The sequence below is a fragment of the Podarcis melisellensis genome (genome assembly GCF_964234715.1).
Source record: "Podarcis melisellensis genome assembly, chromosome: 12".
Classification (NCBI taxonomy): Eukaryota; Metazoa; Chordata; class Lepidosauria; order Squamata; family Lacertidae; genus Podarcis; species Podarcis melisellensis.
The window spans coordinates 32,738,339-32,766,178 of NC_138544.1; the positions used below are offsets into that span (position 1 = coordinate 32,738,339).

The 27,840-nt window shown below is 42.5% G+C and overlaps 1 protein-coding gene across 6 annotated transcripts in view; it reads right to left on the reverse strand.

Moving 5' to 3' along the window:
• The window catches only part of DYNC1I1 (dynein cytoplasmic 1 intermediate chain 1), a 219,519-nt gene that overhangs the window by 83,593 nt on the left and 108,086 nt on the right, over positions 1–27,840 (reverse strand). For all 6 annotated transcript variants that reach the window (XM_081882855.1, XM_081882857.1, XM_081882858.1 and 3 more), the window contains 4 exons: positions 20,761–20,850; positions 11,890–12,052; positions 10,117–10,216; positions 6,242–6,367 (listed from right to left, as the gene is read on the reverse strand). In XM_081882855.1, coding sequence (XP_081738981.1) covers positions 6,242–6,367; positions 10,117–10,216; positions 11,890–12,052; positions 20,761–20,850 — 479 coding nt within the window. The remainder of the gene's footprint in view (positions 1–6,241; positions 6,368–10,116; positions 10,217–11,889; positions 12,053–20,760; positions 20,851–27,840) is intronic.

The following is a 27,840-nucleotide window of genomic DNA, read 5'->3' on the forward strand; positions in this document are numbered from 1 at the left end:
CAGAAAACAGGCCACTGGAGCACTGTATATATCAACATCTCTTTACTTAGGAAAAGAAAACAGCAAAGGAGAAATGAAAATCAGGGGAGGAAAGCAACTCCAGCCAACATTGGCCACTAAATACAGATTTTCAGTTAACTTCAGTGTGTTTAATTCTAAGACAGGCATTTCTGATTCCATCCACCCAGTTGAAAAGGGAAAGACCACACCAGAATAAGCAACAAAGGGTGGTCAGATCCATAATTTAATGACAGCGTATGGAAGCCACTACAGAAAACTTGGGGGTAGGAGGCATAGGGGAGAGAAACATTCTATAGTGTGGTTAAGGGGCTGATTTCTAGAACCAAGCCACAGTATTTTCCAAGCCTGGGCAGCTTTTATTGAAATTAAAATAGAAAACCTAAGGCCATATCCCACACAGAAATTGACAGGTTAGCAATGACATGGAGCCTACCATGGTGAGTATGACTGGATGGCGAAGCTTTAGAAAGAAAAGAGAAACATCTGCAGAACGCAACATCACACTGACATGTAGGAGCCATCTACCAAGCATGGCTGTCAGTCTGCAGTTCTGGGTTGTTCTGGGCCGCTTCTGCATTTCACAGATTCATAGAGCTGGGTCCCATCTAGTCTAGTCCTTGCCCCAAAGCAAGACTTTCCACCTGTCAGTGTAGTCTAGCCAATTGTGGCTGTCCTCATGACAGAAATCAAAGATCCTGGTTTGGTCCTGATGTAACAATTTTTACTTCCACAAAGGATGACCCATGGAAGCTGTTACATAAGAATGTGGGAACCAGGGCTCTTCCAGGTGACAGGTTGATTAAGCATTCAATCTGATTTATTCGTTGCACATACGGTAATTTGTATGGAGATTGTACAGTGTCACTGTTTACCAAGCATTCATTCATACCACAAACATTTTCTGGGTGGTTTTTTGTGTTGTTGGTTTTTTTTTGAAGTGGGTTTGATGCCAAAGAATGCCAAATCCAATTTGATTGCGCGACCTAAATTTGCTACTTTATGACTGAATCATACCCGCAAAACAGCGACAGCCTGGAAATGGCCCCAGTCAGTTTTGCAGCATAGATCTGGAAACAAGAGGTAACTGGTCCAGAATGCAGCAGCCATGCTTTTTAACTGAGCCACATGATAGAGATGAGGACTGCTGGTCTTTAAAGTTCTGCAGTAGTTACCACATAGTTCCAAGGCTCAGTTCAAAGTGCTGTCTTTGACTTTTAACACCCTAACCTCATTCCAGATGTTATCAAACTACAACTCACTATCAGCCTCACTGGAAAACTGGATATATTAGGCAAAACTGCATATAAATTTGTAAATTAAGAGAAATGCCCACTAAAATGCTGGTGATTTATTTTCTGTGAGGTATCTAAACACACACACACACACACACACTGATTCAGAAATGTGTCAAACTGAAGCTTGGGAAAATGAGAGAAAATGAAATTGACAGGCTCATCCATCCTTATCTGGGAATAAGCCCAATTGCCTCAGTGTGGTTTACTTCTGAGTCAACTTGCCCAGGACTGCAATGCACTTTCAATTCTGGAAAGAAGCAATTAAAACCATGCTTTCGTTTGTCTTTCTTCAATGATGAAATGCATTTATCGAGACCCCACCAATGGCTATTGTTTTTGAAAACTGGAGACGGTTGATAAATAAAACTGTGAATGCTGGAAGTCTGGGATGCAGGTTAGGGAACATTTCCTTTGCAGATTTTAATATATATTATATATGAAATGAGACTAAATAATAACATAGTTGGTTTCCACTAAGTAATCAAAGAATGACATCATTATAATCTTGAGCATGGCCTACTTGCCTTCCAGACTCTGAGGTAAGTCAGCTTTTATTTAGAAGGCCAAGAGTAAGCTCTCCAGCCAAGGGTGACTTCTTTTGATCACATGAGCTATGATTAACCAGTCAGGAAAAAGAAATTCTATCTGGCCCCTATTCTGCTCCGCTATTCTCCCCACCCTCTACCCCATAAGGACGGTAGCTCAAGCATGGTTCCAGCAAGCAAGACTAACAATGCACTGGGGAAGAGCACTTAAAATATCTGTGGGGATTTTTAAAGAAATAGTGTCATGGCATTTCCTGCAGTCGTACGCCTTTAGCACATTCTTAAATCCAGATTCAGGTTGTTTGTGGTTTCAAACTGGATGTAATTTTAGTGGATCTCGATCAGAAACATAACAAAAATGCTGACTCTCGTGGCAGATGTGAAAGTCCTCACATGATTCCCCATTCACTGAATCCTTCCTTATTTTTAGCCTCAGCACGCTTAACTAGATTAAACAAAACTTTGATTTTAAATAGACATGTTGGTATTGACCTTGAAAGCCCCAAATAGTTTGGCATTAGAGGTTATTTGAAGGATGGCAAAAACATGAGACAACAACTGTTTTTCCTCAAAAAGTGCCAAGTTTTATTGGTGCCCAATTTCTTTTGGAAAGAATTCCTCTCCTCTTCAAGAGCTGATCTTGATACTGACTTCATCACTCGGGAGCTTATTGAGTCAAAATCTGACAGACTAGCCACACATATATAAACCTGCCCAGGGCTTAAAGTTGGCATCAAAGGCCTTTCTTCTCAGATGTATCAGAGTAGTCTTCTTCTTTGGCGATCACTTGTAACCAAGTAAGATTGTCTTCCATGAACACAGTCTTAATAGTGAGTCCGTAAGTGACTGTGGAGGCCAGTTCTGAATCCACACGTCCTTCCACAGTGGGGACATTGGTTTCCGGACAGGAGTTGATCATGATGAAGGTTTGCCAAATGTCTTCTTCTTTCTTCTTCTTCTTTGGCAATCACTCATAGCTGAGTAAGATTGTCTTCCATAAACACGGTTTTAACAATGAGTCCGTAAGTGACTGTGGAGGCTAATTGTGAACCCACACATCCTTCCACAGTGGGGACATTGGTTTCTGGGCAGGAATTGATCACGGTGTGGATTTGCCAAGCGTGCCTTCTTCTTAGCATGTTTCTCCCTTTTGTCCTGAGTTCAAGCGTCTTCAAAGTCCATGACACCTTTGGTAAAGGCTGTTCTCCAATTGTAGTGTTTATACTACATTTTTTTGGATTTCCTTGTTGCATTAGGCTTCCCATTTTGAAGTTTGGAATAGAGTAGTTGCTTTGGAAGATGATAATCAGGTGTTGATGTTGATGTTGAAGTTGATAATCAGGTGAAGGTGTTGATGTTGATGTTGAAGAATAATTGCTTTGATACTGGTGATCTTTGCTTCTTCCAGTACACTGGCATTGGTTCGCCTATCTTCCCAAGTGATGTGTAAAAATTTTGGAGACACCGTTGATGGAATCTTTAAAGGAGTTAGAGATGGCATTTATAAGTGGTCCGTGTTTCACAAGCATACAGTAGATAACAATGGCTCTCAAAGTGAACCATTCACAGTGTGACCAGCCTGTTAAAACAGGGTTGTGTTATCGCCCCAACTCTAATTATTATTTTCATTGCCATGATCCTACACTTTGTCGAAGGGAAACTCCCCACCGGAGTAGAAATCATATATCAAACAGATGGAAAGCTCCTTAATCTGAGTAGGCTGAAAGCAAAGAGTAAGGTTACTGTAATTTCTATCATAGATCTTCAGTATGTTGATGACAACATAGTGTGTGCACACTCAGAGGATGACCTCCAAACCATCCTAAATATCTTCACAGCAGCTTACGAAAAGCTTGGTCTATCGCTCAACATCCAACATCCAAAAAACCAAAGCGCTACACCAACAAGCATAAAACAACCCCTCTGCAGCACCACAAATCCAACTCAACGGTGTAACATTAGAAAGTGTCAATCACTTCTCCTACATGGACAGTTATCTTTCCACAAGGGACGACATTGATGCCGAAATCCAGCATCGCCTAAGCTGCAACTTTCTCCTGATTGAAGTGCAGAGTGTTTGCGGACCAGGACACTCGCAGGGAAGCCAAAATGCTTGTTTACAAAGCTATTGTACTACCAAAGCTATCAGAGTAGTAGGCGCTAGAGAGATATAGCCTTTTCAGCAGTGGCCCCATATTTGTGGAACTCCTTCTCACATCCTTAACAACTTTTAAACAGGCCTTGAAAACCTTATTATTTCAATACCCATCGGGTATTATAACTGGTTAAACTGTTGCTGGTTTTTGCTTTTTAGTATCTGAATTGTGTTACCTCTACTGTATACTGTTTTTAGGCTGTTGTTCATCTAAGAAAATAGGAAGCAGCCTTATACAGGGTCAGACCATTGGCGCATCCAGCTCTGTATGGTCTACACGGACCGACAGTGGCTCTCCAGGGTTTCAGACAGGATCTCTCTCAAATCTACATGGAGATGCTGAGGATCAAACCTGGGACCTTCTATGTGCAAAGCACATACTCTTCAACTGAACTACAGCCCTTGCTTTTAGTTTTGCAATTGTAATAGCATTGTTTCAGTCGTATTTTATGTTTTTAATTGTTTGTGTGAGCTGCCTCGGGTGGCGTATAAACACTGAATGGTCCAGTCCTCTCATTCTGTTAGCGCAAGGATTTATGCTTGCATAACAGAAGCACCAGTAGATGTAGAACAAAGCCATCAAGGTGGTAGCCACTGATAGTCTTATCCCCCTTGGATATGTCTAATCTTCCTCCTAAGCCATCCAAGTTGGTGTCCTCCACTGCTTCTTGTGGGAATGAATTCTATAGTTTAACCAAGAAGTGCTTCCTTTTGTCTAGAAGAACATAGGTTCCCCATCCTATGAGCCACTCAACCAGTTATTACTGGAATCTGGAAGGCAAGCCCCATTGAGGGATCCACCTGGTTTCAGATGTGGATTGGGCTACCTGTCCTCAGGGGCGTGTGGGAAATGACTCATGGAGACACACCCTTCATGTTGGAGACACGCCTCTTGATTTCCTGCCTCAGCTGTTCATGACAAAGTACAGAGTGACAGCGATGTGACATCTGCACCACAACCGCTAATCAAGCAGGAATCGGTGGGAATTGTCACCTTGACCTCGTTTCTACCATGCTGTCGGCAAAGCTGCTATCCACAAGCACTCTCTGTGCCGGTGAACGGCTGCAATATCACTGCAAACGATGTTAAAATGGAGCGCCGGCTGCTCTGGAATATAGAGGGCAGAAGGAAATTTACGTGGGTGGGAAAGCACATGTTGCCAGCTGGAGGAGGAAGTGGTACACCACACTTACTTCATAAGTGTGAGGTTTTTATAAACGAACTCTCTTGAGGATTGTTTAAAATAGACAGAAAATGACACACAGTCTCCAACTGGGCTATGTTGTTGTTTTAAAAGATTGCATGCATTCTAAAAACATTAGCATGCTTCCTTGTGCTCTTTCCAAAAGGCTATACTGTATTTTTAACCTGAACCTCTTCCGAATGGTGGGCAGTTGAGTCACACAGGAGTCTTCAGCACAGTACAAAACAAACCGCTTTACCTTTTGCCAGAAGGGTAGCTGTGTTAAGTCTGTTGCAGCAAAACCTGTATTATCCACCAACACTCTTTTGCGAGCAACGACTGATGATAAAGCAGTTATCACTGCCTGCATTTTTTCTGCATTCCATTTCCTTCTGACCTCGACGTTGACCGTCTTTACTCCGGGGCCATGAGTATATCACACAGAGATATACACATGGCTGGGAACTGCAAACACAGAGGTCGGAGGGAACTGAAATGCAGAAAAGTACAGGCAGTGATATTGACATAATTAACATTATTAACTCAAGATAAAACTTCATGCATCTGATGAAGTGGATGCTAATCCATGAAAGCTTATGTCAGCCTCCTCCAACCTGATGCCCTCTCACACTTGCTGAGAACACAGGAAGCCATCTTATAATGAGTCAGAACATTTGTCCATCTACCTGGAGATGCAAGGATTCTGCTCTGCCACAAAGCTATGACCCTTCCTCCAAACATAGGAAGTTGCTGTATACTCAAACTATCAGTCCATTGAGTTAAATGTTGTCTACATTGACTGGCAGTGACACTCTAGAGTTCTAGGCAGGGGGCATTCTTAACCATACCTGAAGATGTTGGAGATTGAACCTGGAACTGTCTGCATGCAAAGCAGATGTTCTACCACCACGAACGGGTTGCAGACCACTAAGGGGCTAATGGAAGTTGCAGCCCAAAACATCTGGAGTGAACCAGGTCTGCAAAGGTTGACTTATGCCATAATAAATTTGTTAGTCTTTGAGATGATCTTTATTATCTTACCTGACAATGAAAAACATATTCAGGGGTTGTTTTCTTAAATTTCATGTTCCAGACCAAGGCCACGCCATCAGGTTCATGCGGCGCATCTTCGTTATTGTTGTAGGAAGCAACCATAAGCTCTGGGTACTGTGCAGATAAAGATTATGCTATTAAATTTCAGCGTGCAAGGGGGGTACAAAGTTCTAGCTGCTGGAAAAAATCAGAGGAGTTCAAAACAAAATAGAAGATAGCAAGAGGACAACAAATGCCAGTGGGTCACCCAAAATGAGTAAGTAAGAAAGAGAGAGAGAAAGAAAGAGAGAGAAAGCGTGTTTAGTATTTCTGAAATGCATTTTGAGCATTTTATCTACAGGGGAAATGCAGCTGGAAAAAACCCATTGCAGGAAAAATCCACAATCTTCTCTCATTTGTGATATCGTGATAACTAATATTGGTCTATCTTACAAGATATTGTATTGTCCTAAGTTTTAATTTATTATCTGCATTGTTATCGGCCTGGAGTCTATTTTTTAAATAAATAAATAAGTAAGTAAAGATTTCTTGGTTAACAAAAGTATGTGCAATGTCTCTTTTTTTTCAAGTTGCATTTTCTACAGACCCTAGAGTCTATTTTGATCCTTTGATGCTTACCTAGGAGTAACAGCCACCGCACTCAATGGAGCTTATGCTTAGGTAATTGTGTGTGTGTGTGTGTGTGTGTGTGTGTGTGTGTGTAAAATAAATGTGTTTTATCATTTTTTATTCATTTAAAATGTTTGAAACTCGACTTTTCAGACAGACACACAAACAACCACAACAACAACATGGCTTACAAATATGGGCAAAAATATACTGAAATTGTAAGATGAACAGCAGCAGAAACGTCAGATACACACTGGGAAATAAAACAATACATGGGCAAGGTTTAAAACTGTAATAAAATCAATGGATTTTTTTTAAAAAAACAACAACAAGTAGCTGAAGATCTAGTACCATTTAAAAGCCACTGGAGGCACATAAAAGGTAGGACTCCGTAGGGAGGATTGTGGGGGAGAACGCCATTCATCCATCTTTATTGACTTATAAAAACATTTATCTATCACCAACTCATATAAAGTATCAGTTATAAAGACAGCATAAAACGATTTATAAAATAAACATAAAAATACTAACTAATAATTGAAATGACTGTTTCTACATGTCTCCTCAAAGGTGCATCTTGAATCCCATGGGGAGACTACCTGGCAGGAGGACTTACGTGGGGGTGGAGGTAGGTTGCAGACAGCAGGCCAGGATAAAGGCTAGGTTTTGTTTTGGGGTTTTTTTTTAAAAAAAAACAGTTTGCTCCTCACATTTCAGCAGTATTGGACATCTGTTTTTAATGTTAACAGAAGCTAATGGACTCGTAATGTCTAAACTATGCCTTTCATTTCATATCAGGATTGCCAACTTTTTTATGGCAGAGTTCTTCTGCCTTTGACAGCTGCACAACAAACAGAAAGCTAGCCTTCACGACAGGAAAAGCTTTAGTTGATTAAGTTGTGCTTATCACTCGAGCATTAAATAACATTTGAGCAGGAACTATTGTAGCGTACAGATAGGGTTGCACGACATCCTTCAACAAGGTCAGTACCTATATTTCCCCCATGTGAACAAGCCAGACTGGCTCCAAAGATATGGGGGCCTTTGTCAAAATGTTATGTGATGTGCCCTCTCCTATGTAGGTGGGCCTCGAAGGGCTAACCTGCTTGCAGGCAGTAATAAGGCAGCAATTGGGGCAATTGATCTGATGCTAGCAGCCCAGGGTTGCTTGGGAATGCTTTAAAGTAAAAACTGTGGTTTTGAAATCTGTGACTGAAATGGGCAGTTTTGAAAGGTTCAATCCACCATCTTGATTCAAAATGGCACCCAATTTTATCCAAACATTGACATAAACCTGCTCCCTGATTTCATGAACCGTCACACAAAATTTGGTTGCGCTATCTTAAGTGGTGTCCAAATGGAAAGTGAGGAGACAAGCTAAGGCAAAATTAAATTTTACAACTTTCCAAAAATTACAGTAGGAGCATAATACTATCCACCGTTCATCACCATCATGGTGATGCTGTCTGTCTGTCTGTCTGTCTGTCTGTCTGTCTGTCTCTCTCTCTCTCACACACACACACCCCTTTCTAGCAGAATTCCATTCGGCTTGATTTGTGTGAATTCCAGCATGCCTTTGATAAACTGTGCACTGTACAGTGTAATGTTATCACAGTGTGCTCTGATGCGTCTGTGCTACTTAGCTGTCTTTTGCACTCCAGAGGTCAGAGGTCAAAGCGCTCCCTTTGACGTAATGCACAGTGACACTGAGAGCAGTTAAGGTGTACATCCAAGAGGAATAAAGCTTCAGAGGAGAGAAGGTGAGCTGGGGCCACCCCAGAACAAAGCAACAGGAGACAGAAACATGCTTGTGCGCCTGGGGGCACGAACAATTACATTTTTTGGCAGTTGCCTTCCAGTTGACTTTATCTCGCTGTCCCGGGAATACAGTAAATGCTGCTTGTTAAAAACCTATCAGATAAGAATTCCATGTAATTTCCAGCTCCTTGAACAGCCTGAGATAAGTGTTTCCTCAGGCTGGTTTCCCAGTTCTGAACAAATCCACATATGTTTACTGACCACCCACGTGCCAACGCATACCTGTTGCAAAATGGATTCGATTAAGACGCATAGATGCAAAAAAATTTCCCTTTAAATGTAGCTGTGGTCATATCTCATAAGCATATTACTCCAAGGTCTGCATTATCTTCCTCAAGCAAGCTACAAGTTTGAGGTTCAGACAACATATTTATTGAGCATTCGTCCTGATACACTTGCACAAAGCTTACATGGAGGTTAGAGTATATCTGGTCTCTATTAAGCATTTGTTATTTGTTCCAATTTCTTTGCAGGGAGGTTATATGACAATGAACATTCATCCTGCATTCACCCTGGTTTGATTGTGGGCTGTTTATACACCTTCCCATTACTCATTTGTTCATCCCACACTTTTCAATGCATTCCCCCATGACTTTTCTAACCAGAGAAAGTCCATTTCCTTTTAAAAGTGGATTTGTTGCACTAGGGTGACAGAGCACCTTAATTCACTGTGATTCCACAAGCCTTATTTCCCTGGCATGTGCCTGAATACCAATTTAAACAGTCATGGCTTCCCCCAGAGAATTCTGGGAAGTGTAGCTTCTTAAGGATGCTGAGAGAGTTGTTAGGAGACCCGTATTCCCTCCACAGTGCTATAGTTCCCAGAGTGATTTAACAATTGATCACTCTGACAACTGTAGCTCACACAGGGAATAACGATCTCCTAGCAATGCTCAGCACCCTTAACAAAGCACAGGATTCTTTGGGAGAAGCCATGACTATTTGAAGTGGTACGATACTGCTTTAATTGTATAGAGTAGATGGAGCCTTCGACTGATGGCGGCTCCCTGACAGAGGTCTTTCACATAGCATACTACCCAGTTTATCAGTCTTTTAAAAATGGAGATATAATACCAGGAGTTGAATCTGGAACCATCCACATGCAGGGGATATATTCTACCACTGAGGCATGGTTCCTTTATCAAAGTCACATGGTATATATACAAATTGCAGAGCGAGTTTGGCTTGTGGCAAGTGCAGTGACATGTTTTATTTTGCCGCCAATCTTGGGCCATTGAATATTATGGCATGTAACAAATCTCCCCCAGACAGCAGCTTGCCATGCAGCATTTGTGGTATCGGGGAAAGTGGTTCAAGAAACAAGTCTAAGAGCTTGGAACTATTAGCACTGTTTCGTTTCGTTTTCAGACTCTGCCATACCATTCAAAAATTATGTATATCCAAAGTTGGTGTGCTTTTGTAAACACAAATCTTACCTGAAGGGACCAATCCATACAAGTGACAACCCGGTGCTTAGACCAGTGCTCATCGTAGAACTGACGGTTAAAGGAAAGGTTAGCTCCAGCTTGGACATCTCTGTATGGGTTTGAAAAAGAGTTACAGTTAAAGTTGTGGTTGGCTTACAATTCCAGCCTTGGCGTCAGCAGCTGGCATGCTAAGACAGATGCTGAGGCTCCAGTGACCCAGTTTGTGCCCACCACAGATGACTCTTTCCCTGGGCTCTCAACACTTGGCAGCTGGTTCTGCAGGCCTCCATTTTGATTTTCCACAACACCCTGGAAAGCTCATAATGTCAGGTCCTCCAGGGCATTGTGGGAAATTAAAATGGTGGATCAAACATAAGAAGGGACCCAACACAGGGCACTTTGCCCAGGTCTCACTTTGCACAATGCCAATTGTTTTAAAAGATTTCCAATCATTTATTTCCCCTACTACTATGTTTCGTTAGCTAGTTAGTGTCTTGGGACATCTTAAGACTGTGTCTTCTCTGCAGCCCACCCTGAAAACTATTTTGTCTGAAGTAAAAATGGAACGGCAAAAAATATTTCCTCTTTAACATAGTAAATCCATCCCTGTGTCAGTGTATGCCTACTGTGTCAATGCTGTGCCTGACCAATACCTCATGTTGTCCCCAGTGCAAATCCACATACATGACTCAAGGCGTATAATTGACCCACGTGGCAGAAGGCCTGAAGCGACACTGGACACTTCAAAGCACCTGCATAGTTGTCTCTTTTTTTAGTTTGTTGCACCTGACTTTAATTGTGAGTAAGAGTCAACCTAACAAGACATTCCATACTGTAGTCTTCATGAAGGAAGCTTGAAAACATACCACCTCCAGCAGGTAGCAGAGGGCAGTAAAAATATTTCCCGCTGCCCCTCTGGAGACCCTCAATGTTGGTATTCCACTGCATATTTTGGAGCTAAACCCAGGGCTGTAGAAACCACCTCCAATGTGGAGCCAAGCCCACCTTAAAGGATTAAAAAAAATTTGTCTGTAACTAGAAGCTTCACATTAAGCCAACTATCCCCGGAAGAGGAACTTTAAGGGTGAACAGATGAATCATATTATACATGCTCTCACACATTATAGCAGCTATCTGTTGTGCATACAATACTGCACTGCCACAACGTTTTCAACCATAAAACATCTTGGATGCCTTGGCAGGAAGGTGGTTTATATAAATGTCATAAATACATGGATAATAAACACAAGGGTTCGATATAGAAGAATGCATTTCACCGCTTAATCTAATTATCGGTCTTTAAAATGTATAAATTACTGGAGTTTGACACTCTGCCATGGAAATGGGCAATGTCAGGCCTAGAGTCCGAATGCAGCTCTTGATGGCTCTCCATCTGACCTTCAAGACTCACCCCAGGCCATTCCCTCCCTTCAAAGGCCCTACTCTGAACCCTCCCTGACTGCTTTTGCCTGGCTGTAACCTATTCTTGAATTATAAGAATGCCTCTTGCCTGCCTAGGTGGATGGAAAGATATGGATGCCCCTGTGAAGGAACCTCTGGCTTTTGCATGGCAGGACAATAGCATACTTTTGACACTGGCCACACCCACTTTCGTCTCTGGCCACACCCACTACTAGCATATGGTTCCCCCCAGGAAGTCTGCCCATGAGGGAATGTGTCTGCCTAGGACTGAAAAAGGCTCTTCCTTCCCACTCTAACACAAATAGTATCTATTTGTTTGTTTGCTTTTTTCATGTTGAAAATAAGAAAATAAAGACTGACCCATCTTTCTCTTCCACATCTCTGCCACCATAGTCAAAGAAAATGTCGGAATCTTCAGCTAGCGCTCTCTCAATCACACGTATCGTCCGGTCAAAAAATATAAGGAACTCTTCTGAGTGGAGAATCTGCTGCTTTTCTTCCTCTGTCAGTTCCCTGGGAGGAGCTTACAAAAGCATATTGGCAGCGTTAAGCCCACAAGGATTTAAATATCTCCAACTGAATTAAACAAAGTCTTCAGGAAAGAAAGGAAATATTCCTATGAAAGTCATAGCAACGTTGTTAGGGTCGAGTGGTTTGCTTCCTTCTAAAGAATCGCTTCTGAATCCTCTCTAAATGGACAGCTACGTAATCTTAGAATGCAGCCTCTATACAGAAGGTAGCCTATATCGTGCATATTTATTATTCCGGAAAAGAAAATACTTAGGATCCAAAATAAAATAAACCCCACGTTCAGATTTCAGGAAACGTTTTTGACGGATGTATGTTGCAAAACTGAACTTGGAAAAGCATTAAACGGCATTTCACAAAGAAGTGCTCTTTTAACACAGAGACCATTTTCAACCAAAGCTTTTAAAAAACGTTCTCAGCCTATTAAAAGGCATGCTTTACTTCACTGTATTTAGGTTTCTTAACATGAAGACATAGGAGCCTTCTAGAGTAGGGTTCATTTGGTTTTTTGCATGTGTACTCTTTCTGTAACAAGTCACTGGCACGATAATAGCGCATTAGTGGTGGCTTTATACTGGATCATCCACACATCATACTGCTTTATCAGTTGTTCTGTGACGCTTTCCCCTGGGGGACGGGGAGACATACTTGTGCTATAGTGCAACAAAAAGTGCAGAACGTTTGTGGTTTGGAAAGCTACAGAATTTAAGCAGGAAACTACAGGGCACAAACCTATTTCAAATGAAGCAGTGTGATTGCTCCAGAACCTCTGCAAGTACAAATGGTATTGAAAACCTGATTGCGAATAGCATCTCCAGTAACATCTCCAGAAGCTCAGATAATCATGAACGCTCCTTAGGCCAGGATCTTAAGGGCCAAAAACACATGCGGGAATGTAGCTCAGTGGTAGAGCAAGTGCTTTTCACGCAGAAGGTTGCAGGTTCAATCCTGGACCTCTCCAAGTGGAGCTGGGAGAGATCCCTATCTGGGATGCTATTTCTAGCAGATGTCATTGGAGAGGAAAAGATCCATGCCTACTTCACGAGAGCACACAACTTTCTTCTCTTATGCTCACCACTTCCTGAGATGATTGAACATGATGGGTTGTTTTCTGGTCCCTTATGTTTCCCTCTGCTGCAATAAAATAAAATGCCTTCTGTGTAGAAGTTTACAAGCCAATAAAATGAAATGAAAAGCAGCATACAGCAAGAAGGCAGCGCTTTCCAAGATTTACCCAGATTATCGTTTTCTATGAACATCTGTGAGATGCATCTATTCCAAAAAGGTAGAGTGGAGTTCTTGGGGAAACCCCATAACGATGGAACCTTATTCCCACTGGGAGCCTTCTAGGCCCAATTTTCTGGCAGTGTTAAAAGACCTTTCAATTTAAGCACACAAGAAAATAGCAGGTAACCATACTGGTCCATACTGGAAGGGGTGTGTGCAAAAGTTAACAGTAGGGTAATAGGTTTAAATGGCTTTATTAGAGCCAACTAAAACATCACAAAGTAGTGAGAAATCTTCCTCAGATTTCTCTGAGTTCCTCAGAACTCAGAATGGATGTTAAAATGGGGGTAGATAAAAAAATGTTCCTAGGCGTGGTGGAAAAATTCCAGTCTTCAGCTTGTAAGAGGAAGTAGAGGAGATTTTATTAGATGACAAAGGTTCTGTAGAACTGAGATGGCATCTTCATCTTACAAAAAAACTGCCTAAGACTTTTCTTTACCAGGTTCAGGAACATCATTTTGGTTTGTTGTTGCTCTTATTTTTACTATGTATTTTGTGGTTTTTATATTGTAATTTTATGTTGTGAATCGCCTTGAGATCTGAGGATGAAGGGTGGTAGACAAATTTAAGTCAGAGATGGCGAACCTCAGCCCTGAAGACCAAACGTAGCCCTCTAGGTCTCTCTGTCCAGCCCTCAGGACTCGTCCTAGGCCACACCACCTCTCTATAGGCCTTGACTGGCCCTCCTGGAAGACGCTCCCTAACGGCCCTGAACTGTGATCAAGCTTCTTACTTGCCTGCATGGAATACATCCTACTATACAAAGTGAATTGCTCATACAGCCATTGCTCCACTCGGTTTTTGCACTTTTGGCCCTACGCACCACTGATATAGGACTCACAGAGAATGTGGCCCTCAAGCTGAAAAAGGTTCCCCACTTGAAAAAGTTTCCCCAACCCTGTACAATGTCAAACCATGGCTTAGTATGAATACACAGGGACCAAGAGAGGAGATCACAGCCATTTTGGTTCTCCTTTTCTCCTCCTTCTACTGTGTTGTATGACCAATGGTCAGAAGTGAAGGGAGAGCCACATAGGTTCCTGATGCTCATTCAGGTGACCCTACTGCTAGGGATGGAATGACCTGCCAGTTCTGGTTCTCTTTTTTCCTCATTTTTCCAAACTTAAATTCAGTTCTTTTAAAAAAAGAAATCCTCATGAAAATTCACCAGCATTTTAGTGCTAATTTCTCCTAACAAATACGTTTTTATATATAGTTTTGACTAATGTACAAAAGTAACTTTCCCTGATATGGTGTGGTTTTATATGTTACTTCTACTAATATCTTCATTTTTAAGCACCCTTTCCCTTAATATATGCATTTGTGCAAACAATGCTTGGTTGGAGAACTGCATCACAAAATTCAGACAAGTGTGAATTTTGAAGGCTGGCTAAGTTTCGATTTGTGTATTATTTCAGGAAGTGCAAATTTGATAGATTTGGTTTTAAATGCAGACTGGGTAAAATACCTCCTCTATCCCTACCTACAGTAGATGTTATCTTGTGGTTATTTTGGATTCTTATGTTTACTCAGAAGAAGTTCTATTGTGTTTAATGGTGCTTACTCCTGGGTATATGAGAACAAGATTGCAGCCTTAGCCTAGCTTTGGGGTGGGAGGTAGAAGAAAGTTTGCAATTCTTCACCCATTTTTAAAATATAAGCAGAGGCTGTAACAGAAGCATAAAATATGATGGGTTAAAATCCAGGTCCTATTTAAGACTTTGGCAAAACAGCCTTTTATTTCACTGGAGCAATGACTGCATGCAATATGTAGCCAGAAACCACAGGGAACTATCTGCTATACATAAACACAAAAACATAATTGTTTTAGACAGTGTAGCAAAAAGTAAATGAGAAAGAAAGCCAGAAGACTCATTTATTACATTGCCCTAAAAAAGAGAGAACAAGATAGCACTATGCCAACCCAGAATTTACATGATATTTGAAAATATCAGATTGTAGTTAGTCTAGGTGTTATAAATGTATCTAACACACATAATTATATAAAGCAAAAAGAAGGGTAAAGATGCACTGTCTTGGAGTCTAAGAACCGAGTGTAGTTTTTTGTACACTTGTTGAGACTTTGCTACCATTCTTCTTTATTAATTTAGAAGAGTTCTAACCGACAGCAATTTGAAAGTGGGCTACAACTAAAACAGTTTCAAAATTCACAGTGCAATTACTGTATTCTTTTTTAAAGGCAGGATAAATCACAATTATCCAACTTAAAAAACACGAATGCTGGCATTAGATCCCACTGAAAGCCTGGGTGATTAACCAGGTCTTGGACTGCTGTCTCATGGTGCTGCCATGTCACAGAGAAAAAGAGAGACTAAAGTTTGGATGGCGCCACTGAGAAGGCTCCCGACTGCCACGTTGCCAAAGATGCCACAGCCAAACCAACTCTGCTGGTAGATCTCAACAAAAGGGCAGATCTATATGAGAGAAGGCATTCCTTGAGGTATCCAGGCCCAAGTTGTATATGGCTTTGTCAGTCAGTGCAAGTACCTTGAACCAGGCTCGGTAGCAGATAGCCAGTGTAGTTATTTCCAGATTGGTGATATATGTTTGCAGTAAAGGTAAAGGTAAAGATAAAGGGACCCCTGACTGTTAGGTCCAGTCATGGACGACTCTGGGGTTGCGGCGCTCATCTCGCTTTATTGGCCGAGGGAGCCGGCGTACAGCTTCCGGGTCATGTGGTCAGCATGACTAAGCCGCTTCTGGCGAACCAGAGCAGCGCACGGAAACGCTGTTTACCTTCCCGCCGGAGTGGTACCTATTTATCTACTTGCACTTTGACTGCTAGGTTGACAGGAGCAGGAACCAAGCAACGGGAGCTCACCCTGTTGTGCGGATTTGAACCGCCGACCTTCTGATTGGCAAGTAGGTCACCCTCAAAGAAACAGGTCTGCCACATTCTGCACTGGCTGCAGCTTCCTGAACAGCCTCAGGGGCAGCCCCATGCAGAATGCATTACAATGGTCCAGTCTAGAGGTTACCATGAACCAGCAGGGCAAGGCTCTCCCTGTCCAGGAACGGTGCCATGGTGGTCATGAAGTCCCAGGCTGGTGCAGTCAAGGTAGCCTCGGTGTGAATGTTGAAGCCTCCCAGAATGATTGTGCTGGGATCCTCCAACATCATGCCTGAGACTGCCTCTGCCACCTCGTGTAAGGATGCCCCTGGGCAGCAGGTTGGGTGGTATACCAGCAAGCAGCACCTGTCTTTCTGGTCGAGTGTTGGGTACAATTCCTCAAGTCTTGCACTGGAGCAAAAAGGTAAAGGAGATAGGATTCCTAGGGGTAATGGTGACTCCAAACTTCCAGGTTGGACTGATCCTGCATCAAATATCCAGCTGAGCAGAGCTGAGTCAGATCAACTTCACCCACCTTGTACAGCCAGGTTTTGATACTAAATGCTGAGTCAGGACCCTCATCCACAATCAACCGGAAGTGTTCAAGCAGATCAACCAGAAATATTAATAGTCCTGCTCACTTTGCTAAAATTAAATGTAGATTGAGGATTCAACAGTTTTAGGGATTTATTAAAGCAACTGTGTTGGCAGGCTGGGCTAGCGAGTTACATAGTGTTATTAATTAGTATTTTGTTTTCTAGGAAAAAAACAATGTGCTCTTTTTTAAAGTTGCACATATACATAGCATTTTTATTCACATTGCTTCTTAAAATGAGATGTTGGTGTGACTTGAACGATCCAAGGTTCTTTTAAGTAAAAAGGAAAAAGAAAGGAAAGTTCGGCTCCCTGAGCTATAACCAGTTTTTAGCCCAGAGCAAATTTTTATGGCTGGGTTATAAAATCCTTCAAAAACAAGATTCATAATGGAAGTGCTGACACAGGCTTCAACTGCTATACAGAAGTGTGAATGGCGCCGCTATAATATCTATTAAGGATTCTTTAAAAGTTGGGGGGTTGGTGTTGGGGGGGAATAGTGTCTCTTGCTTTGCATAAAAAAGAAAAGAAACCAGAGGACTTTATGCCAACATAAACATGCATTTAACCCATTATATACTAATTTGCAGGAAAGCCCTTAATTCTGAATAAGCATTGAAAACCCAGTACCAACAGGAAATGTTAGTCTAAATTCCTGTTTTGCCTCTAACATGTTTTTAATCACTTCCATGAAGCACGCATGAGGGTTACAAAGTCAGAAAAGGAAGGGATTGTATGAGGGAAGCAAATGTGATTATGCGATAAAAACGAGAACAGAGAAAAATGGAAACCTTCGTAAGGAAGACTCCTGGTATTGGCATTTTCCCTTAGTTATTTCACATGCTCAGGCTGCTGTCCTATTCACAGTTGCCTGGGGATTAAGCTCCCTTCAACTCTTTGGAACTGACTTCAGAGTTAATGTGAGCAGGGGGGGAAGTTGGTTGCTTCTGAAAGTTGGTTGCTTCTGGTGTGGCTTGGCCTATGTAGCAATTCCAATAGTTCCAGAGCTAAAGCTGCTTAGTCTTGAAGGAAAGGCACTCTGCACATGCTCAGAGAAACACAGGAAGCTGCCTTACACTTATGCCAGACCACTGGTGCATCAAGCTCAGCGTGTACAATGACTGGCAGCAGCTTCTCTGGGTTTCAGACAAAAGCCTTCCCCAGACCTACCTGGAGACACCGGCGAATGAACCTGGGACTTTTTGCATGCAAAGAAAATGCTCTGTCACTGAGCTACAACCCATCTATCTTTTTTTTTTATGGTTGCTGCTTCATATGAAATGAGCTCAGGCCTTCATAACAGAAGCCACAAATGGTTCTATTTTAATTTGCAATCAATTCATTAGGAGCGCTGCAATTAGTGGACATTTGGCGTTTCACCTGTCTCCTCAGAATGACAAAAGTGCCTTTTAAGTGTTTATGCTGTCAGTTTCAATTCATTCTCCCTCCCTCCTGCTCCTATGATATTAACACTCCCGCAAAGTGCCGTCATATCTGAGTCAACAACCGTGCTTCCTTCAGAATTCTGTGGTTTGAGTTCCTCAAAAACTGTTACTATCGAAAGCCCGAAAAAACCACCCTATCCAGCTACCCTTTGCCTCAGACCTGGCTTGACTAGACAAGAAGAGGAGCCAGTGGCAACATGAAGCACTTTTCCTAGACTAAACTATAACAAAGAAGGAGTTGATGTTAGTTATGGCTCTCCTTCAAATTCAACAACAAAAGTATACAAAGGGCGCACTTGCAAGCATGCGAAAAAAAGCCCACTAAAATAAATATATATCTTTCAGGAGTCTATTTAGTTTGGCTTTTAAAAGTATTCGCGCATAATCCACAATGTCGCCTTCCAGAGATATCCAAATTAGGGTTGCTTTTATGTGGCAACAGGAGGAAACATGACACAGATCTCAACCAAAATTGAACAGTGGATATACCGTATTTAACGGCATTGTTCTTGCTGCTTCCTAAGCCTGCTTGCTTAGCCTGCTGGTAACAAAGGCATGCGCCAAAGTGGGGAAAATTTGCTAAATGTCAGTTTAGATGGATGGATTTCACTAGTGCCCCTCCACCCTAGTCACTAGTGTTGAAGGCTAAAGTAGGGAATGCAGGAAATTGCCTGATATCTGTTCAATTTGTCCCTCTGGCCTAGTATAGTTTTCAGTCTCTCAATGGCTCTCTGCGGTCTCAGGTGGGGGTCTTTCACATCACCTGTCACCTTAAAAAAACACCAACCTTTGGAAATGTCAGGACTTGGACCTGGAAGCTTTTTATGGCAGCGAGATGAAGAGGAAAGGTCTTCTGAACCATTCATAAAAGGTAAAGGGACCCCTGATCATTAGGTCCAGTCATGGCCGACTCTGGGGTTGTGGCGCTCATCTCACTTTATTGGCCGAGGGAGCTGGCGTACAGCTTCCGGGTCATGTGGCCAGCATGACTAAGCCGCTTCTGGCGAACCAGAGCAGCACACGGAAATGCCATTTACCTTCCCGCCGGAGCGGTACCTATTTATCTACTTGCACTTTGGCGTGCTTTCGAACCGCTAGGTTGGCAGGAGCAGGGACCGAGCAACGGGAGCTCACCCCATCGTGGGGATTCGAACCGCCAACCTTCTGATCGGCAAGTCCTAGGCTCTGTGCTTTAACCCACATAGTTGTGTAGAAATGGAAGTCATAGGTATTGAATTTATTGAAGAAGGCCCATGGCTCAATGGTGGAACATCTGCTATGCCTGCAGAAGCTTCCAGGTTCAATCCCTGGCATCTCTGCATATGCCTGGGTGCCTGAAACCCTAGAGAGAAACTGCAAGTCACTTTAAATGATACTGAGCTAGATGGACCGATGGTCAGTACACAGCCGCTTCCTATGATCCATCAACTGTCAAACATGCAGGAGTCCTGCCTTCTTTGGAACATAAGAGCATAAGAAGAGCCTGCTGGATCAGCCCATGGCCCATCTTATCCAGCAGCTTGCTCTCACAGTGGTCAATGAGATGCCCTTTGCGTCTCACCACTTTCTATTTGCAAAACATGCACGCCACTGAACTACAGACCATCCCCAGTCTCCAGTGCACCCTGAGCCCTGTTCACTCGTTCTTTCCACCTACCCACATGTAATTATCCTTGTGTGAAGGGAAGGGGATAGGGGTGAGTCCATTGGGATACCCCCCTGCCACAGTTTCCCCATTCCTGAAGCTCACCCCTCCCCTTCTCAAACAGGCATCCATAAGATTTAGAACCTTGATCTTCCAGGGTTCTTAATTACGTGGAGAGCCTATTCAAGAAGGGCAGGCTCTCTATTGTAGCTATTCAGCCCCCAACATATACATGGGGGGAAACAACTGGATGACACAGGGGGGATGCCCTGCTTAGCTGACCTCCCTATGTCTAAGTCACCGCCACTGCGGAACCCTTGAGAGTCAGTTCTCTATAAACAATGTCTATATTGATTACATCTATATCCTGTCTTTACTCCAAAGAGCTGATGCTAGTCTACATGGTACTCTCTCCCCCCCCCCCCCATTTTACCCTCCCAAGAACCCTGTGAGAAAGGCTAGGTTGAGGGACAATAACAGGTCTAAGATCACTCAGTGAGCTTCATGGCGGAAAGGGGATTCGAACCGGACTCTTCTCCATCCTAATCTGACACTAACTGCTACTCTGCAAAGGGTTTCTTGACTTCTGTCCAAGTAAAAATGTGTCAAGGCTGCGTTCCTCTAACTGTTCTTTGGCTGCAACCCTAAACATGTGTACTAGGAAAGAAGTCTAGCTGAACTAAAAATATTTAGGGCTGGACTGTACATCTACTCTTAGACATAAGAGCCCTAAAGGTCTCCAGAGGTCACAAGCAATGCAATACCAATGTTAAAAGCAAATCCTAGAAAATAGTAATTTTCACTTCAGCTGTTGGAATGTATTAGCACACTGCGCATGGCAGTCTTTGGTAGATGCTTCAATAAAGTCCACATCTACATACCTTCCTTCACGTCTTGCTTCTTTTCTTGAGTTTCTATCTCAGAGTCATTCTGTGCTTTTGGTTCAACCAATTCTTCATCATCTTCATCCTCTAAAGAGAAAGAGAAAAGAAAGGAGGAGAAATTGAGAGAAAAAATAAGAATTCCAGGATATGCCAAGATTTTCTTCAATGCCACTTTTTTGCAATAGACAAATGGGCAAGCAACAGCAAAAGTGTAGCATTATTTGATTCTGCAGAAAATGTAGATACAGTGGTACCTCGGGTTAAGTACTTAATTCGTTCCAGAGGTCCGTTCTTAACCTGAAACTGTTCTTAACCTGAAGCACCACTTTAGCTAATGGGGCCTCCTGCTGCCGCCGTGCCGCCGGAACACGATTTCTGTTCTCATCCTGAAGCAAAGTTCTTAACCTAAAGCACTATTTCTGTGTTAGCAGAGTCTGTAACCTGAAGCATATGTAACCCGAGGTACCACTGTAGTGCTTTTATTCACAACTCTTTGACTACAAGTATTACTTGTTCAAATTTCCTTTATCTGTTTTTTTCCTACTTTTTTATCTTGAATAGGGACTTCTCAGTGGTGTTTCCTACCGTATGAAATTCCTTTTTAACAGAGAAATGGCTCCCTCCTTTGGTTCTTGCTTTTAAGAATGTTTTAAAAACTCATTTTGGCTTTTAATTGAAAGCTTTTCTTGCATAAGCTGTTGCTGGGGTTTCTGTTGGTGTTTTTCTAAATTTTATTAGCTGGCTGTCCTATTGAGATTCGGATTGTATGTTTTAAGCTTGCTGATTTTAATGGAATCGTTTGTTAGCTATACTTTTAAATATGCATTAAAACAGAACTTGTTTTTAAATAGATTTTATGAGGAACGGGGATGGGAAAGGCTTAGTGAAACCATGCAAAAGTGCTGTCACCTAGCCCTACTCAGTAACAGCAGCGGCTGGCAGCGGGGAGTTGCATTGTTTTACCAGGCTTCCCAACATGGAGGTCAGTGTCAATAACCGAAAGCAGGGGAGGCGGCAGGAAGGTCAGTGCAGTGCAAGTGCAGTGGCAGGAGCATATGATTGGCTCTGCTGCTGCACCCACACTGTGCCAACCTCTCTGCTGCCTCCCTCTCCTCCTCTTGCTTACCAGCAGCACCTTCACACTGGAAAGTAATGTAAGCAATGGAACCCTTCCATACTCGGTAAAAACCACACCTCTAAATCAGGTGAGACTACAATCAGTTCACTTGCACTGCAAACTCAAAAACGGCTGCAAACCAGCACTGGGGGCTGGGGAATGGGGCTACAACAGGGAAGACCAAGAAATGCAATGGTTTGGGCAGGAGGATGGAATTCTCATGAGTGAGCCAACTCTAAAGGAAAAAAGAGTCCTATGAAAAACTCTGGAGTGTCTTATACAATTACCTGTTCATGCCCAGTTGAGTCTCTGGAGTCACACTGCTCCAACAACAGCCCACCAGGCCACATCACAGCAAATTATTTTTGAAGCTCTGCAAAGTTAGAAAATCCGTTTGTGATGTGTGCTGGCATGGTGGTCTGCTGTTCAAAGAAAACAACCCTAAGGCCGCAATCCTACTTACTTAAGGAGTAAACTCCTGTGAACTATGCATGATCTGATTTGGAGTGGACGTGCATTGGGTTAGTTCATTAATTCTGTGTGAGAGCTCTTGGGTGCTTCTAAGCTTTCTGGAGGTAAGTGTAGTCCTTGCATTTGTTCGGTTATTTGCCCACCAAAGTCCAGAAAAATAGCTTGCAAATATGCTGAAGCAGAAGTATGAGAGACATTGGCTGCCATAAATCTGCAAGATATTCTTGAGCTAGTCACCTGTTCCATTCTATTCCCTGCAGCAACTTTCCATCTCGGATGACTTAAGCTTGACTTTTTCTCCCCAGAGGCATCTTTGCAGCCAGCAAAGCGGAGCGGCAGGGGGAGAAAAAGGCATACGGGTTTCAGCTTGGCAGCTACCCTACTAATGGAACACCTGTTATTTAAACACCTCATTTCCAATTCAATTCTCACCAGATTAATTTGTCTTTTGACCTACAAGGAAGGGTTAAATAGAATCCTGACCCCCAGGTCAGATGCCACTGGCAAGCAAACAGGCATGGCACAGTTCTGAAAAGTCATCACCACTTGATTTGGAGAACGCGGCAGCCATGAGATGCATTTGGGAGCTTTAAGAACAGTTCAGCATTAATACGAATTTAATGAGCGCTGAAAATTGACACATGTCAGCTACCACTAACAGATGTTTCACTGGCCTTTCTTGACCTATGCAAATCTCTCCACTCCTGCTTCTCCTTCTCCCAAACCCCACTCATGGAGTCTTCCTTTTCCTGTCATTTGTGTCACGGTGGTGTTTGCCTTAAGCTACAAAGGGCCTGAACATCCAGGTCAATGCACAGCTCCACGAGGGTGGTGAAAAGGACCCAAAATGAGAAAAAGCCACAGAAATCAAACTGACCAGCTAGAAGCACCCATAGGGCACAGTTCGGGAGGGGAGAAGGTTTGGTTTCCATGTGGGAGGTGCCAGGTTCAAAACAATGCCCTGACGTGCCCAGTTCAAAACAATCACAAATAGAAAGTCTACTGCAGGTGTAGGCAAACTTGGCCCTCCAAATATTTTGAGACTACGGTTCCCATCATCCCTGACCACTGGTCCTGTTAGCTAGGGATGATGGGAGTTGTAGTCCCAAAACATCTGGAGGGCCGAGTTTGCCTATGCCTGGTCTACTGGGTGGGTGGACTCTGAGAACTTGAAAATTCTCTGCCTGTCTAAGTAGAGAGAGTACTGGTGCAGATGGACCAAAACTCTGATTCTACAGCCAGCAACATCAGATGTTCATATATAACTCAGCGCCTTCTTGAGCTCTGATTCGCACAGTGCACATGCATGCATGGCAGTAGCGTGGATAGTAGCTATAAAAGTAGGAAATTCACGCAAGCAATGAATGCATAGGTTAGCACTGAGCTGCAGGTCTCAACCATGTGACCCCAGTTAACACAAGAATCGGGCCTGACTTTTCACACATATCCAGAACATGTGTGTATGGAAGGGAAGGCCATTGAAGGCCTTTGTCCTCACCATATTCACATCTGTTGGCCTACCAAGCTGTGGCAACATCGCATGATAATATACTGTACTTCCTGTCAAATAGATTAAAGTAGTTTGCATACTGAAAATGAAGATATTGCTATTAATAACAATATTAATAATAATATTGGTACTGTAATTTAAATAATAATAATAAATTTTATTCATATCCCGCCCTCCCTGGCCAAAGTCGGGCTCAGGGCGGCTAACATCAGATACATAACATTAGCATAAAATCAAACAATAATTAAATTACCTCCTAAAAAAAGTATGTGCAAGTTTTCAGTGTGCAAGTTACTTTACTTTCCTCTCCTTTATCTGACAGAAAGTCTTCTGGTTCATTAGAACTTATTTCCAAGCAGGTTTGCAAGAGGAAAGTCTGAGTTGATTTTGATGTATAGGTTGTACACAATCTGTTTGGGGGGGTCTGGGGGGATTCCAAAGTCATTTCCACCTACTTGCTTGGCAATCATTTATCTAATGTGATTGGCTTTTCAAGTTAGCAAACTTGTGACCATTGTTCTAATTTGTTGAAGGTCTGAAATGCATATATTTTTCATGGCACATGAACCATTTCTCTCCCTCCTGTGATTTTCCATGGGGATTGGATCTCATAAGTGAAGCATATTTGTGTGCATTGGTAATAGACCTTCTTTTATAACTTGATTTTGAGTCATTACCAAGAGTCTCCCATATCTGCATATACTATCCATCAGTTGGCTTTAAGTAATCCTTAATATGTTTCTGTTCAAAATGGGGAGGGTCCCTGGTGGCCAGAACAATGCTCCTATTTAAACTACGTGCTAGAGATTCTTCTAAGAGACCTGTCTGCCTTTCACTTCAAAGGGATGGATTTATAACCAGGTTTTCATCTCTAAAAGAAGAAACCAACTTCCTATACTGCTTTCTAAATTGCAACCAAGCTTTAGAAGTTGCAGCTTATTCCAGTGCAATCTATTGCAGTATGTTGAGAGATACCCACAAAGATTTCTAGATGGTCATCTGCCATGGATACTTTAGATTCCTGCATTGCAGAGGGCTGAATTAGATGACCCTCGGGATCCCTTCCAACTCCACAAATCTACGATTCTGTGATTCTGTAACCCTATAACTGCTCCTATTATTCCACACACATTTCATAGAACTCAGACAAGTCAACAAACAATGGGCCTGTCAGGAGTAAGCATGGACCAATGGTACCAAATAGTATGGGAAACAGCCTTACTAGAAAAATTAACCAATAAACTGAAACTGACACAGGGACAAATAGAAGAAGACGCTTTCACCCCGGTATGGCTCCCGTTTACCACACACACAGCCCAACAAGACAACGACAAAAATCCACCAACAGCATACAAATCAATATGGCTAACCTGGTCCAAAACACCCACCCACCCCACTCACACATGAAAACAAAGACCACCACAGCCAACCACAAATGAACAACCGCACCCTAGGTCAACCCCAACCTCTCTCACCACCAAAGGAACACAAGTGAACAGAAGAGAACCTGCACAAGCAACGCTGACACCAGACCCTACATATAGTAAGCAAAATAGAAACATCGCTATCCGACCCCCCCACCCCCCATCTTCCCCCCCTCCACCTCTTTCCCCTTTTCTTCCTAATGTCTCAACAAATGAAACTGATTTGGTAAAATGTTACATGGGGGGGGGGGAATATGAGAGAGAGAGATTGCACACACTTTTGTAAATCAATAAAATCTTTAATAAAATAAAAACAAACAATGGGTCTTCTAAGCTCTTTGTTCCAGAAACCCACGATTGCTCCTTTGTCCTAAGCCATGGTTTGTTTTCATATTACATGCAAACTTGGCCAAATTAGGCTTGGTGCTGATCATAGGTGTTTTAATGACACTTTATTTTCATATGGAAGTGGCTAATATGGGTCCTTACCTGGATGGGGCAAGGTCAGGGCTGCACAAGCACACCAGTCAAGTCAACCCAGTGCTCCTGCCAGCCCCATCCAGGTAAGTGGCAGTGATTCCAGTGTCAGGAGGGAGGCTCCACAGCACCAACTCACCATACCAGCTGCTCTTACTACCATATAAAGTGTGAACAAAAGACATGGATGTAGCATGCACATGTATGCAAGCTACCAATCAATCAAGTTTCTTCAAGGAAAATGCATAGGTTCTCAGTTACATGTGTCTGATGTTCAGCTTCCTGTTTCAACAACAGAATGACACCAGTGGCTTCCCAAAAGGCATAAAATGTAGGGCTGCCTTAATCCACTTACTATATCTGAATTTTAACTGTGTCCCCATCAGCCTAACATTTGAGATAAGTATCACTTCAGCACTAAAATGCCCTCTTCCAATTCAGTTACACTACAGGAGAAAAATGAGAACATAAAGGGGAAAGAACATTAATTATCAAAATCACATCCCTCTTATAAATTCCTTGAAAACAGTTTTCATGCTTCTTCTGGTTGTATGCACACCATGAGCTACACTTATTTCCCCCTCCCAACCCCACCGTTAAAAATAAAAAAAGTATTTTCATTGGGACATGTGGTTTTAGTTTTTATGTAGTTGCGCTCTCGTTGTTCAACCAGTTTACTAAGCGGCTAAATATTCGTCTAAGATTTATGTAAAGCAGACCCCCCTCATTGCTGATATATGCACTACCAGCTCAACAGCCATGGCATCTGTTGCTCCCTGGAGTTCGAGATTTACACCTCCTTGGATTTGCACCTCTGAGGCTAGTTAAGAGATCATAACTCCTGTGTATGGTTTTATGTATCAAGAGCCATGCTGAATTAGACTGACAGCACCATGTTTCAATCGGTATAATTACAAATGATCCCCCTCCCTTATTAATAACACACCTTTAAAACAATGGTATGTTAGTAAATCGAAACAAACTATGGATCTTGCGCTGTGAATTAGGGCTGTGTTTGGTGGCTTAGGAGGGCAAAAGTAGAGTTGGCTACATGCTCCAAGACCAAGAAGCTGTGGAAAGTTAGCAGAGAGTGGCTTTTGCAAAGGCTAGAAGTGGGAAGGGAGAAAATGGGTGCTCCTTAGCTTCCACAAAAGCAAGTGTCTTTTGGAGGTTTTCATTTATTCATTATTACAATTATATCCAACGTTTCCTCCATAAAGCTCAAGGTGGCATATTCAGTTCTTCCCCCCTCCCCATTTTATCCTCACAACAATCCTGTGAATTAGGTTATGCCAGGAGAGTGTGACTGGCTTAAGGTCACCTGCTGAGCTTCATGGCTGAATGGGAATTTGAACCCTGGTCTCCCAGGTCCTGATTTAACAGCCTAACCAGTACACTTCACTGGGTCTACATCTTCAAGATAAATACAGGCCTCATAGAAGCCTCCAGCTTGGTGCAGCCTGGAATCTTAATTTGGGCCCCAAGTTAAACCCATCTGGAGGCCAGCACACCCATTCTAAAGACCTTCATCATCTTGCTTAACCTGAGACATGGTGCTATTTATTATATTTTTATCTGCACAAAATTCAGGCTGGCCCATATACGATGCCCCTCTATGTTACCCTCAGTGATATAATGGGACATTTAAAAAACAGACCCCACAGTTCCCATAATGCTCTTGGAGCAGTGCTATCTCAGGTGTGCTCTGTGGGAAATTCAGGAAACAGTTGAGAATATATATGGCTGGATCTAGACTAACAGTGCAGTTCTAATAATGACTTCTCAGTAGTAAATCCCACTGAATTCAGTGGGGCTTACTTCTAGTAAGGAGAGGTAGGATTGCAGTTGTAGACATGATTAGGGTAGATCCATTGAACTCAGTGGGACTTATCATGATTAACTGAAGTTCCAAAGATTTCCATGGATTTATTTTAAGTAAAACTAAGTCTCGATGCGATCCAGAGCTTCAAGCAGAGAGATAGCTCATTCGTATGAACACCTTACCCTAGTATATGCATTTTTGCACACATCACGGGGCTAGAGAAATACACTGTGAAATTCAAAGAGGTGCACATTTT